Raw genomic sequence first — 14,722 nt, 5'->3', positions numbered from 1 at the left:
AGAACTCCATGTCCATGTCATCTGCATCACTTTCCTGAAGAACTACTGAGTACACACCATCTACCACCCCATGCAGGGGAAAAGACTTCTCTAAGAACACTTGGATCTCTACGGTTATACCCATCTAGCCTCTCAACTAATCATGGGCTCCTCCAGAAATGTCCCATGTGATGAGGGAGAATGAGAGGCGCATGGGATTTACATTACCACTACCCGCTCATGTACTATTTTTCCCAGGCTTTGCTGTCTTGATCCTGAATTAATGAGCGTGTTATATGATATCTAATAAAAATGACTGGGGTAGAGATACTGTTTGGAATGTGTCACATAGTTGGTTCAAGGCTAAATCGATTTCATCTCTTGTTAACACATGCTTGTTTTCTGTCTCTCTTGTCTCTCCACAACCCATAGCTCATTTTTTTTGTTTTTACCCCATCTGGGAAACTTATCTCCTAAAATGCCCCATCAATCAGCCAAAGACACTCTTCCTGACAGGGTATCTGCCAATTTTACTGAGCACAAGCAGTCACTGGTTTGGGGGATGCCTCCGACACTCCCTAGAGCTGTGTGTTTTCTAGCCTGCCTAACCACCCAAGTGCAATTTGGGATATTCATACTTCCCTCCAGTTTCTATTGAGATAATAGCACTACTTCCAGAGAATTGAGCACAGGGCAGAGAAGGGGTCGCCATGGAACAGAATAGAAGCTGAATCTTCTGCTTAACAATATTTCTTCGGGTTTTTATATTTCCACTCACTTAGCCCTTTGTCTCAGTGTCTGTCCCCCCCCCCCAAGTATGAAAATTAGGTGCTTACAAGGACATGCACCCTTTGTCTGGGGAGCCTTCACTGACGACTGGCACCACGTCCATTTTGCAGACCTTTATATCCAGCCTCTAAATTTGAGCTTCACAGCATGAAAGGAGAGAGAGAGACAGAGACAGAGACAGAGAGACAGAGAGAGAGACAGAGAGACAGAGAGAGAGACAGACAGAGACAGACAGAGAGACAGAGAGAGACAGAGAAGACACTCAGGGATGGCTGTAGAATCAAAGCCCAGTGAAAAGGAAGAAGGGGAGAGGAGTCAGGGGGTCCATCTCCTACAAAGTTCCAGTTGTGAACACACCCACTGGCCACAGCTCAAGAGTGTTGTGCATGGGCACAGGTGGGTCCCAGTCTCTCTGGCTGGATGCAGCTTCAGCCCTGAGCCTGAATGAAGACTTTCATTGCTGTGTGCTGTTTTTGTTGGCCAATAGCCATGACAAACATTTGCAGGTGGCTTGGCCAGATTTTGACACTTAAATATTTGAGGTTGTGATAAAAATCAGAATATTACTACAATATGGTTCTGTATGCTCATGCATGTGCACATACACATGCACACACATATCTCTCTCTCTCTCTCTCTCTCTCTCTCTCTCTCTCACACACACACACACACACACACACACACACACACACACACACACACACACACATTAGAATTTTTAAAAAGCTATCTGCAATTTCAAATGCTCATTTGCAGATGTCTCCCGGGGGAGCTCATGCTTTAAAATGAGCACTCATTTCCTCTTTGCTGAGGGAAATAAAAGAGCCAACCATCCCCAAATGTTACCACCTAGGGTTCCATACTCAATCTGCTGGTAACAAGGGCAGGGCAGGGGCTTGCTGGGCCTCGCGATCATCTGGGCAAGGCTTTGGATGGATCATATGGAGAAGCAGCATAAGCGACAGGATGTGGGGGTCTTGAATCAACAGAGTAAGCGCGACAGGGAAGGATCTGGAGAAAAGAAACGGCCTCCCTCAAGCTGGGCCATGAAGACAGAGTCTTAAAAGTGACAATTATCTCCCAGAACGCACCAGGAGACACACAATGCCTCCAAGAAGCAAAATGAACGGCAAAGAGACACAGTCTACAAATGTCACCCAAAATGTACAGTCCAGGGCCAGATGGGTAAATTACTGACAGAGTCAATACCCAGCTTAAAATTTAGTGCTAGCCTTAAAAGGATTGCTTCATAAAACCCAGCGCTGCATTCACAATGGGGAACACTAAGGGCCTCAGAGAGGGTTGTGGGTAAGGGTACCAGGGGCAGGCAGGGGGCTGCAGGGGGGAAGGAATGCCATAAAACTGCTAGTAAACTCCAGCCCATTTTATGCCCCCCCTTTGAAAGAAAAATAAAATAATTATAATTAGCTTGCCCAGCTGTGAATTTCCTGCCCACAGTCAGGACCGAAGAGAGGAGTCCCTTGAGACTTAGATATATCGTTTTTGAATGAAGCCACTTCACCCTCCTAGAACATTGCGTTTTTCGAGCTAGTAGTAATACCTGTTTTCCAAGTCGCTTGAGAAGACACCTTTATCAGGGGTGCTTGCTAAAGTGACCCTAGCTTCTTTAGCAAAGGGAAGCATCCAACACCCACACTCACTGTCTGTACTTGGAATGAGCCACCGAGCATGCCCATGACAAACGGAAGAGGCATCACCTACAGTTCTGCTTTCAGCAGGTGTCCTTCTCATGAACTGAGAAACCTAAGAAACAGTTCCCTCTTCTAGAGCATTCAAGGAGTAAGCCAAGACTGTTTGCTATGCCCACTGTTGGTCTCGGCAGAGACACATGGAAAAATTGTAAGGAAGCATCTAAATTTGCTTTAGTTTACCGCAGCTGGTAGTCACCTGAAAATTCAGGCTGCATTCTGAGGCATGTACCCACCTCAGCAAGTTCCCCTTCTGGTTTCAGGAGACAGTTCTGGGGACACAGGACAGCATCCAACTGAGCACCCAGCAATGTCCACTCAAGAAGTCAATGCCTCTCTTCCCTAAGAACCCACATGCTTCCCCATCTTGCATTTCATCTGAACTCTTTAGAGGTTGGAAAGAACACACTCCATCTTCATTCTTTAGCTACAGAAGTCAGGGGTGGAGGTGAGCAGGGATTCCGCATTTCTAAGAAGCTGTTGGGTAATGTCCACATTGCTGATGGTCAGACCACACTCTGCGTGGCGAGGGGCTGGACCAGTCACATGGTATGAAGAAGCAAGACCAATTTCCATCACATGATTTGGGTGTCAAGATACTTCTACAGGTTCGATTCAATGTCTCATTGTTGCCTTGTTCCACAAATGAGAGGGAAAGGACCTGCCTCCATTGTTGTTGTTGTTGTTGTTTCTGTTTCAGGAATAAATAAGGGCCAATGAAGAGGCAGGGGTGGGGCTGATGAGAAAGAAATAACAAGAAAGGGATGCAGGGAAGAAAGACTAGAGGAAAAAGCAGCCATGGAATGCTCAAGTAGCCTAGCCAAGCAGCAGGCAGCAAAACTCCCAGGACAGGGAAGGGGACACACTGCAAGGAGAAACCTGGGCTGGCAGAGCCTTTCTGTTGGCACCAAACATTTGTCCTGAGCACTCTTCTGTGGTCTGCACAATACCCATGATTTCTGCCTGTCACTCACAAACCTTATTTGAAGAAAAGAGGTCACAGAATGAATATCTTTCCCCCTTGACATCCAAGATTAAAAGAGTTCCCATGAAATGGAAACTCCTCTCTCTTCTCATCAAAAGCTTCACTCTGACCTCTTGGCAGCATCTAATCATATAGGAAAAACAACAGACCCAAGTCCCAGAAACAGGAAATATTCAAAAGCTTGCCTGAGCTCCCCAAGAGACGAAGAGGAAGTCTCCTTACCCGATCTGGCGGTTGGTGGAGGGAGCCTGTGTGATGACTGAGCTGGACTGGGGCGATGGCATGGCTTGCTGAATCACAACACTGGTGTCGTGGTTAGGCATCCGTGTGCTGCCTAGCTGGTGAGCTCCAGGCCCTGACATCGTCCCACCGACTGGATTATGCATGGAAATATTCTGCCCAGAGAAGACAGAGGAGAAAGATCAGAAGAAGCCAATGTTCCATCTACTCCCTAGCCCTCCATGGCCAAAGCTGGATATCTGGTCATGTCACCTAAACAGGATTATGGCTCTGGCAAGGCCTTGATTCACTGGTCTTGTTACAACAACAGTTATGAGGAGGTTTAAAAAAAAAAAAAAAGTTTACTTACACAAAGAGTAAAGCACAAAAGGAAATGCGTTGACATTTGCTCAGCATACTCCACCAGCCATCCTGAAGGAAGGCTCACATGGTGGAGGGCGAGGAGGGTTAGTATAGACCCTATCTGACTGCAGTAGAAAATGGTAAGCACAGAATGCTGTGATCTGGTGGATTTAGTTCTTCATTCTGCTTTGTATAACATTGCACTAGGTTGATTTCCTTGTTGTCAGTACTTCAATACCACACCCACATATCTTCTCTTCCAGGAAACTAATACTTCCCTAGATTATAATCGGGATGCTGAGCAAGCTATGGAGTGTGGAGGGATGATTCTAATAGATCAAATCAGGGCACTGGGAGCCCAGTGACAAGGATAATACTGCAATATATGGCCTTGTCTCCACAAATTCCCCCTCTGACAACCATATGGAATAATGGAATATAGAACAGTGGTCTTGTCCTCCCGAGTATGGAATGGTGGTGTGTGGATCTGAGTGGCCACTCAACAAATGCTATTGCCTAGATGAACTAAAGAAGGAACACAAAAATTATCTGAGCCACATAACAGACTATTGTCATGCATTGATTTCTGATGACTCCCATGGAAACTATGTTGTTTGAAATTCAGAAATAAGCTAAAATAAAATGGTATTAAGTAACTTTACTAGGTAGAAAAGCAAGCTAGTGCACTTTCTATTCCTTTGCTCTGTTCTGACTCTGTCACATCTCAGCCCCAATGTGACAAAAAATGTGATCAACTCTCTTCTGCCTTGGTGTGCATTCTGTCTTGTCTGACTAGCTTGCTAAGTCTGAGGCAGATCCCTGTGCAGGCTGACACCATCCGTCCTTCAGTCTAGAAGGGTAGGTGACTTCCAGACTTCAGTTGGATATTAGGTTGAAGATGTGGGAGGAGCGGGGGAGAAATGGAGTGTCACTTGCAATTCACTTGAGAAAAAAAATGTATATATCTGTCCGCACTTTGGTGTTAGCAATGAAAAAAAAATCAATGTTACCCAGGAGGCTGTGAAGTGGCCCTTTGAATTTCTTCTGCAAGGAGCAGGATTTCCTGCACTATGTGTTAAATGATGGTGATAACATGTTAGGCATTGGGGGTGGTTGCACCCATCACATGGCACCTTTCCCAGGTTTCTGATTTCTGAGCCCTGACCACATAATTTGTAAGGAGTCCAGATGGAAAATGGGCACCTGGCTCAGACTGAGAGCTGACTGTGTCATCACAGGATCCCAAAGGCCACTTTTATACACTGGAAGGTTTTCCTGGCATGGGAAAACACTGTAGCTGGGCAAAGGGGAAAGGCAGGAAATGGTGTCTAGAGTTGTGTGGCCATGGACACAGGAGTTTGCTCTATTTTCCTTTATAGGATCTAAAGACTTCACAAATCACTAAAATAATGATGGAAATAAAGATCATGTGTTCGTTTTCTCAAAAATGAACCTTAACACCCTTACGTTCCCAGCTCCAGAACACTGTGTGGGTGATCTCTTGTGTTGTTTAGCTCTTCAATGATACTCAAAAATTTCCCATATTACTAATAATCACCTATATTTCAATAATAGGTCCAAAGCCTAGAAGAATTGCCACTCTCTTTTTTATAATTGTTTTTATTGTGCTGTTTCCCTTGGGTATCACTACAGCTATACAATTTGATGTCTAGAACCCCATCTTTACATGCACAGAGGAGAATACAAAATGTGTGCAGTCTCTTTGAGTTACCCAGGATACCTCTTTTCTGTCATGCCCAGATGCAGTTTCAAATTCTACCAGTTTACCCCAAGCATCCTCCCTCTTCTATACTCCCATGCTTTCTTCCAGCAGCCTATCCCTAACCACTGTCATTTCCTGTCCTGTAGTGGAAGAATTCTGACTTTCTTCACTCCTGGCTCTCCTCCCTCCTCCTTGCCATATCACTGAACTGAGAGCTCTTCAAAATGCATATTCAGTCACACTGCACACAGTGCAGTACACATCCCCACTCAAAGTCACTGCAAGGCTTCTTTGCTTTGGAATCCGCCAACAGCACTGTTTGTGACCTCTCCAACAGCTAGGGGACCCTTCCTAGCAAGCAGCTGATCCGATCCCATCTTCACTCTAGTTCTTGGTGCCTCCTCCCACCTTTCTGGAATTCTCCTGCCCATATTCTGATCTTACTCCATGTCAGTACCTTGTACCATCACACCTTGTAATAGGGATTTTTGTTTGGTTTTATTTTATTTTTTGTTTCTTCTTGACACCAATGCTCTTCTTCGGACTTCACCTTCAACTCTCACACTGGTCATTCCATGGGAAGTCTTCCCCCACTTCCCTAGTGATGAGAACTGTTTCCTTTAGAGGGATTTCATAAGATTACAGCTGTGCTTAATTTTATGATTATTGGCCATCTCTGCCCTCATTTGTAGTCGCTGTGAGAGAAGAAACTAAATCTGATTTTATTCTCCACTGTGACTCCCACTACCACAGCACGGGTGGGTGCTGAGTGACCCACAGGATTCCTAGGTATTCAGATTGTTGAGCCTCATACCTTTATTGCCTGGTCAACTTTTGAGAGTGCTAACATCTCATCTACTCACCTTGGAACCTGAAAGCATGCTGAGAGCAGTAGAGTTTTAGACTTAAAGGAATTTGTTCAAGTCTGGGCTAAAGAATTAAAAGAGATGAGAACCAAGAAGAAAACTTGAAAGGGAACTCTTTGAAGCATGCTCAAAGCATCCCAAGTGAACACTTTGCTGCAATGACCAACAACCTTCTTTATGTTTATGGACAAACCAAGGAAGATTAGGCTCAGCCTGCTCAACAAGGAACTTGGTTGGCTTTTGTGAGAGCATAACATGCCAAGTTAGAGAAAAAAAAGCTTCACCCCAAGATGCCAAAGCTCAAGATCTTTTCTGAGAATCATTAAAGAGCAAATAATTATCATCTAGGAAGAAGTCTTATATCCTTCCCCCAACAACCATTGTAAAACATCCCTTTATCTCTGAGGTTTCTACAAGATGACTCCTGAATTATATTTTCATCCTTTCACATTTTCCCAACACACACACATAAAATCTGCGTGCTATCTAGCCTTTTCCCCTTAGACCCAGAGAGTGATTTTAAAACATTTTGGGAAAATAAACAATCTGGCAAAAGCATTCCCATTTTACATTTAGAGAAGGTGACTGTTTTCTTTAAGCATTACACAGGAATTCAAACATGAAATTATTTCTGAGTTCACATTGTCCCAATTATGGATTCAAAACTTGTCTTTATTGATAAAAGAATAGCATTTTACATCCAGATAAATTCAACATCCAATTTCAAAAACACAAGGAGCGTATTATCTTGCTGAGTTATTTTTGATTGTGCAGGTGGGGAGATTTGAAGCTAGAGAAACCATGTCACCAAACAGATGACATTGGATGGATGTCAGTATACAGACAAAGATCAGATGTGTGCACTGAAGTTCGGCCTTTGGCCTTTTCTTGTTCGACATCTTTATCAACAGTTTGGACGAAGATATAAAAATTGTGCTTGTCAAATCTGCAGTTGACACAAAGTTGGGAGACACAGCTAATGTTCTGGAAAGCAGAATCAGGTTTTTCTTGAGCCAACTGTGTGATCTGGCTTCCAAAAATGCTAACATAAATCTAGGTTGTTTTAGAAGTGAAATGTCCTGATCGGGGAAGTAATTATTCCCCAGTAGGGTACGATAGCCTGACCACATTTGGCCACCACATTTTAAGAGGAAAATTGACAAATAGGAGGGAATGAGAGTAATGAATGCACTCAAAATGCATTGCAGGGAGAACAGCAGAGGAACCAGAGAATATTTAGTCTGAAGAGGGAAGACCTAGAGGGTCACACTACATGCCTTCAAATATTTGCAGGATTAGACACAGTCTGTGTCTCTCCAGAGGGCATCATTTCAGAGCATGGAATCATGACGCTAAGAAGTCAATTACAACCACAACTTGAGTGTCCATGTTGAAGCAGGCCCTATAGTAGATATTTTATAAACCACATCTCTAGTTGCTATGGTGATCCTACAAGGTGGGCATCATTGCTTTCATTTTAAGAAGAGAAAGAAAGCAAAAGTCCTCATCATCTACAAAGCCACTGACCTCTGGACATTCTCAGTCTTATGGGTCAGTGCTTCAAAACTACAGAGTTGATCTTCTGTTAGAATGATGTTATTAGTATGTAGAGATATCCAAAGACAAAACCAAATATTCCATAAAATACCCAGCTCCTTGGGTCTGGAGTAAGCCACGAATTGGCCATCATCCATGGTTAGGGATGTTCACAACAGGGTTCTTGTATCAGGAGGGAGATAGCACAGGATGACTTCCAGATCACTCCCATGGCTAAAGCCCCTTCATTTACATTGGTCATACTTGGGTTGACATGTTTTAGATGATCAGGTACATATACTACTTTTGAAGTTGTACTGGTCTGAGAGTTAGTAGGTTTCTCCTATCCCAATCTCCCCCATTGATGCCCAGTGGCTATGTAACCTAGATAAATTACTCAACAACCTCATGTCAATACCCTCAACATTAGACAAGGGTAGGGTATCCCAGGACCACTCGGTTTATCATTTCTCCAGCTTTGGCACTCCACATGTCTCTTCTGCTACATCTTATGAGTCACTAAATATCCAAAACAGACATTTGGGGCTGATTCATTGGCTTACAAACTGTTTTTTTTTTTTTTCTCTATAACCATAAGCTTTTGTGGAAGTGGACCTTTTGAAAATTATCACGAATGGAAGGGATCTAGCAAAGGGTCTCCCAGCCATCAGATAGAAGCTCCATCGACTATGAAACAGTCTTGACCTAGCCTTCTTCCTCTTTGGCTAACACCCTCAGCTTGTCCTTGACATCTTCTTCCTTCTCTCCCTGAAATGCATTGTTTTCAAGTCATTGCTGTTCTGAGGCATGCAGGGTGTGAATGGGGTGAGAATCAGGGGAATAATAAGTCTTGATTGCATAGCCAGTGAGCTTGAGGTAGAGTAGTAATTGACTTTCTGCATGCATGGACTTGGAGTACAATATGCAAAAAAACAACTTAGTGTACAAGAATGGACATCCGTGTTCTTAAAAAAAATAACTATAATTTCAGGGTGTGGTAATGAAGGATGAAGGGAAGTGGACCACAACTGAAAGTAAAGGTTAGCACGCACAGTCCAACCAAGGAAGATTCCCACAAGGTTCTAAAATGTTAGCTTCAAATCCTCATTCTATCCAACTGCCCAGGTGTGGAGACTTTACAAGTTTCTTCATAAAGATCCGGGGTCATCTTGATGCGCATTTACAAGCCAAGTTGTGCAATCTTGGAGTTGTCTGCATTTTAATGATGCCCGGGGAAGTGATGAAGACTTCCAGAACCTCCCAGAACTAAATGTCCATGAACTGCATCCAAAAGATGCCTAAGACATTCACAGAATAACAACGGTTCTATCTCTCTACAGGTACTAGGCTTCAGGAGGTACAGGAAAGATGTTGGTGGGTCATGATTTTTTCTTCGGTGCTTTCAGTAACTATGCTGATGTTTGGTGGCAGTCTTGCTAGGAGGGTAAACTGTGCTGCAGATGGGGGTATAGTGAAGAATTAGAAGAGTCACAAAGTGGGCAAGGCACCAGAGTCCACACAGGCTGGTGCCTTTCCATAGCTCTCTCTGTCTGTCTGTCTCCCTTTCTCTCTCTCTGTCTCTCTCTCTCTCTCTGTCTCTGTCTGTCTCTCTCTTTCTCACTCTCCTTAATGGAGTCAGATAAAGCACAATGCACAGCATACACAGAGAAAGGAGAAAGCACACCACAGAACTTCCTCAGGAGGAAGATGGGAGAGGAGAGTACAGGGTTCTGTGAAAACTCCGCCCTGGAGCAGCATGTAAAAGCTGTACTCTCTCAGAGTTTGCTTCTGGGGAATTTTAAGAGGGGCGGGAAACATGAGCATGGGGTTGGATGGACATCGGGTCATGTCCACACCAGCTCTGTATCACTTGGGCATGCTATTTTTGTTCTCTGAACCCTACCATCCTCAATTTACAACCGAGATAACCATCGAATGTCGGGCTTGCAGCCAGGAACATGTGAGACACAGTTATCCCAGCACGGCAAGTGATAGCAAAGACGTGCCTCTTTCCTTGTAGTAAAGTAACATGCAGCTCAGAGGGGGAAAGCACCATCTCATGGCTCATCCCATGACCAATAAGAGTAGAAATCATTTTAATAATGGCCAACACTAATGCAGCAATACCATATGTCAGAAAATCCATTCAAAGTTGACTCTCAGCTAAGAGGTGGATAATGGCCTGGTGGCAGTGGTGCACGCCTTTAATCCTAAGCAGAACCAGGCAAATCTCAGTGAGTTCAAGTGCAGCCTGGTCTACAGAGCGAGATCCAGGACAGGCCCCCCACAACACAGAGAAACCCTGTTGTGAAAAAAGAAAAGAGGTGGATAAGGTAAGCAGCCCCATTTTGTAGATGGGGATAGTGAGGCACAGAGAGACTGATGAGAATGGCTTGGATCCAGGTGTTCAGATCTAGAAATGAGTTCACGAGCAGGAAGCTGTGCTGTTGCCATTGTCTTATAATGAGAGCACTTCCTTTTGGAAAAGGTCACGGAAAAACATGAAGTATGTCAGTGCTCTTTACATGAACATCATAGAGAGTGGTCAGTAATGCTGCTTTGTGTCCCGAGAATCACAGGCGGTGTGTCACACCAGTCATTCAGATCCTTGTCTTCACCGACACCTTCATACCTGGAAGTGCTGGGGGTGACACCATTAATTTGTCTCAAAGACCAGTGTCCTTGTCTGAGGAATATGGTTGCAGAACGGGATCTCCTCTGAATTGGGGGAAGGTACTACAGCAGGCAGGGGAGAACGGCTTGCTCATGGTTGGTATAACCCACTGTGGCCTTGGCTCCTCATCCAAAACCAAAAGTAGACAGTTCCCTCAGGGGCCTTTATGGCCTGGAGTCTATATAATCCAGAGCAACACTCCCACCCAAATGGCAACACTCTCCTCCAATCCCCAGATCTCTGTCATTCGCTCTAATGCTGGGGTGGAGTACCTGAGCCCTTCCTGGGTGCAGTTTATAGCTACTAATTTAATACCATAGTAAAATACCCCAGACAATAAACTTCTTCTCAGGTGCCACCCTTGACTGTGAGAAAATTTCCAGGTGTCTCTCAAAGGTTCCACCCCTTTCCGTTACAGATTCACCCACCTAGAACGGTCCATGTGTCTGTCCTCACCTTCTTCATTATCTCCACGGTCTCCACTCAATATAGTCACGTGGTGTTGTGACTTGGATATGGTGTGTGTGTGTGCCCCCAAGGGTTCATGTGCTGGAATTTCATTCCCATTGTGAGGGAATAAGAAGACAGAATTTAATCCTACTATGATATTTAGAGGTGAGCCCTTCACAATGACTCACAAGGTGACTCCATAAGGTATGCAGGATGGAGCCTTGTGCTTGAATCCTAGTGGTTTACTAAGGAAGGAAATCAGAGGCTGTAGGCTCATGCATGTCTGTCTCTGGCCATGGGATCCTTCTCAGGACCCTGTTGACAAGAAGATACAACCTTGGCCATAGACACCCAGAACGCTGAACCAAAGATGAACCTGTTCCCCTAAGATATCACTTACCCATTCTGTGGCGTTGTATTAGTAATATAAACCAAACTAATCCCATAGGTTAAAAGAAAAAAAATCCTCTCTACTGTACTCATGCTGTAGAATTAGAACTGAGACGATGTCAGTGGCTGTTCCTGGAGTCATTGGGGCATTAGAAAAAACAGGCTCAAGTCACGAAAAACGATCTGATGGGATTCAGTTCTCAGAATCTTCTAGACAGCTGTTCATTCCCTCATGTCATGGAAAGACTTCAGTGGGCTATCTACTACCTTCTATATAGGTCTCCAAAACGTTCACAAAATTCTCCCACCAACCTTTGAAATATTATCCAGCAGCCTACCCCCCATCTCCTCCCCATGCCACACACACACGCACATGCACATGCACACACATGCACACACAGAGACACACATGCACACACACATGCACACACACACATGCACAAAAACACACACAGACACACACACACACACACACACACACACACACGCACACACACATGCACACGCACACGCACACGCACACACGCACACACAGCTCAACGCTTCTTATCAGTCGGGCTCCAGTTCACCTTTACCTATAGCAGTTCCTCTGCCATCAGTCTATTCCTCCAGATTTGGATAGTGTTTCCTCCTCTGTGGAGTGTTAGGCCCCTTTCTTATTATCTGCTTTACTTCTCGCTCTACACTCCTGCCCTGCCCTCTTCAAACTTCAAGAGAGAACCTTGTTCTAAGAAAGGTCAGTGCCTGTATTCATGGTGTGCACTCAATTACCATGCCACATAGACAAGTTACTCAGTGAGTGTTGCGTGTTCTTAGGCACAGATGTAGTATCTGTGTGTTTCAGATTTCTCATTTGTGAAATGGGAACAGCCTTACCCTATAAAGTTTTTGTAAGGATAAAGTTAGGTAATATAAGTACAGTGCTTAATGCCATGTTGGCTACATTCAGTATCCTTATAGCCCTCACTGTAAGTTCCGTTAGGTTTATTGCCACAGTTACCAATGATAAGAGCAGCTCTGCCGCATCCTTTACTACAAAGATGCTCTCCTCCTTAGTCCAAGCATCCTTCTATCAAAGTTCTTGGACCACAATGGCAGTGTTATTTATTTTTAAGACCATCTTGTTCGCTTCTGTTTTGAATGCTTCAATGACAAGGGCGGGGTCTGACCTCACATGTTTGTTGAATAAGTCTACAGAAAAGTGCAGTTAGTGTTGTAGAAATAAAAAGAAAAAAAAAAAATCAGGCCCTCTCACTGCCACCAGTAGTTCACAGGGTGTGGGGGAGGGGTTGGGGAGTGCGGAGAAGGAGCAGATGACAAACATTTGGCCTGAGGACTATCTAATATAGGCGCACACATACAACAGAAGCCAAGATGCATCGTGGATGGCTGGCAGTCTACCTTTTGATGGACAGCAGGCTAGTCAACAGGCCTGGTCACAAGCCACCACTAAGCACATGATCGCACTGAATGCCTCTAGTTTAGCAATTTTATTTTACGATTCCAACAGACATTTTTTTGCTATATTTTACTGCTAGTTCTGGAGGGCTGTGTCTCCTTGTCTGCTCCTCCAGCTTTATACTATCATTCCAGTTTGTCATCCTTTGGTCCCTCCCAGAACTCTGGAAATCCCACCATGCAATGAACTGACATAAGCTGGCACGTTCCTGGTACTCCTCCCAATCCCAAAGCCTGCAGCTCAGAATTCTATTAAAAGCCCATTTCTAGCCTCATCTTCAAGACTTTATATCTAAGCTCACTCTTCCCATTGCCTGTTCAAACCTTCCACTCAAGCCTCACTCATCTATCCACCATAAGACCTACCTATGATGACTGTTGTCTCCACACTATGGCCTGAGCATGCTCAGAGCTCCTCTGCACCTAGACACACACTGTTTGGAAACCAATCAACAGCATTTTCTCACATACAAAATGAGGATGGTCACTTGCTTCCTTTGAACATAAAGGTAAGACACAGTAATGCTTGGGAGAGGAGAGTTTTACTCCGTCAGCTTTCCTAACACACACAGTGTCTAGACTCAACCTTTCTGCCCCCTCTTCTGATGGCCCCTTCTTGTCAGCATGACTCCCCTCCTCTCTCTCTCTTTCAGGTTTACCTTGGATGTCACTTTTCCAATGTCTCTCCTTGTCTAAGGAACCTTTGAAGCACAATTTACATGACGCATTTGGTGCTATGACTCCCAGAAAGACCAGGAAAGTGCTCATCTCATTTGCTTCCCTTGCTGCCACCTATTTCTGTGACTGGCACAGAATGAATGATCTATTGCCTGGATTGACAGATGAGTTACAGTGTCTGAGATCATGCTACGGAAGTACAAAGACGCAACTTCCTATTGCTCAAGTTGTGCACATTGTCACTTTAAGGCTGGGATCCCAGTAGAAAGAGGTGACAAGTGCTGGATTCGATGTTCCTAAGGCTTCAGCACATGCAGCCAACAGGGTGTTCAGCAGACTCCTCCAAGGCCCCATGTCATCAGCTTCAACCAGAGCCACCAACTGAAGCAAACACATCCCAGGAAATCCAAGGGCAAGGGTCAGAAACATGAAGGTGTGGGGAAGGCAAGCAGATGGTGGCACTGACCATGGCAGGCTCCCACACCTTCTTGGCTTAGGGAGGACAAAAGGGCCATGTTCCACAAGGGTGTGGAGCCAAAAGGGCAGGGTAGAGCAGTTGCCAATAACTTGGTGATGGGATAAGACGTGAATGGCTAGTTCTGGGAATTGGTATGTGAATCTCACTTCCTAACCAGAACTTTGTCAACTTACTGAAAAATAAAGAGCAAGTAGTGTGTCTCTCCAGCTTGTCAACAAGAATCACAAACTTGATAGCAGAAACATAACCGCCACATTCTCTTGGAAGCCACATGGGATATCACTGACCTGAGACGAGTCACACCTTTGCTTCCCTTTGCCCTGGCCCCTCTTCCTCAATTCCTATTCTTTCCTGGCTTAAGAAGCCAGAAAATTTGGGCCTACTACAAAAATTCCTGGAAGACCACCTTGTCTGGAGCTCTGGTT

At 44.6% G+C, this 14,722-nt stretch overlaps 1 protein-coding gene across 1 annotated transcript in view; it reads right to left on the bottom strand.

Moving 5' to 3' along the window:
* Creb5 (cAMP responsive element binding protein 5) overlaps positions 1–14,722 on the bottom strand; it is a 406,844-nt gene that overhangs the window by 236,578 nt on the left and 155,544 nt on the right. The window contains exon 5 of the mRNA XM_036182853.1: positions 3,685–3,857. Within this exon, the coding sequence (XP_036038746.1) occupies positions 3,685–3,857 (173 nt within the window). The remainder of the gene's footprint in view (positions 1–3,684; positions 3,858–14,722) is intronic.

This window comes from Onychomys torridus, chromosome 3, assembly GCF_903995425.1.
Source record: "Onychomys torridus chromosome 3, mOncTor1.1, whole genome shotgun sequence".
Lineage (NCBI taxonomy): Eukaryota > Metazoa > Chordata > Mammalia > Rodentia > Cricetidae > Onychomys > Onychomys torridus.
The sequence above is the reverse complement of the archived record's forward strand: the minus strand, read 5'-3'. Positions and strand labels throughout refer to the sequence as shown.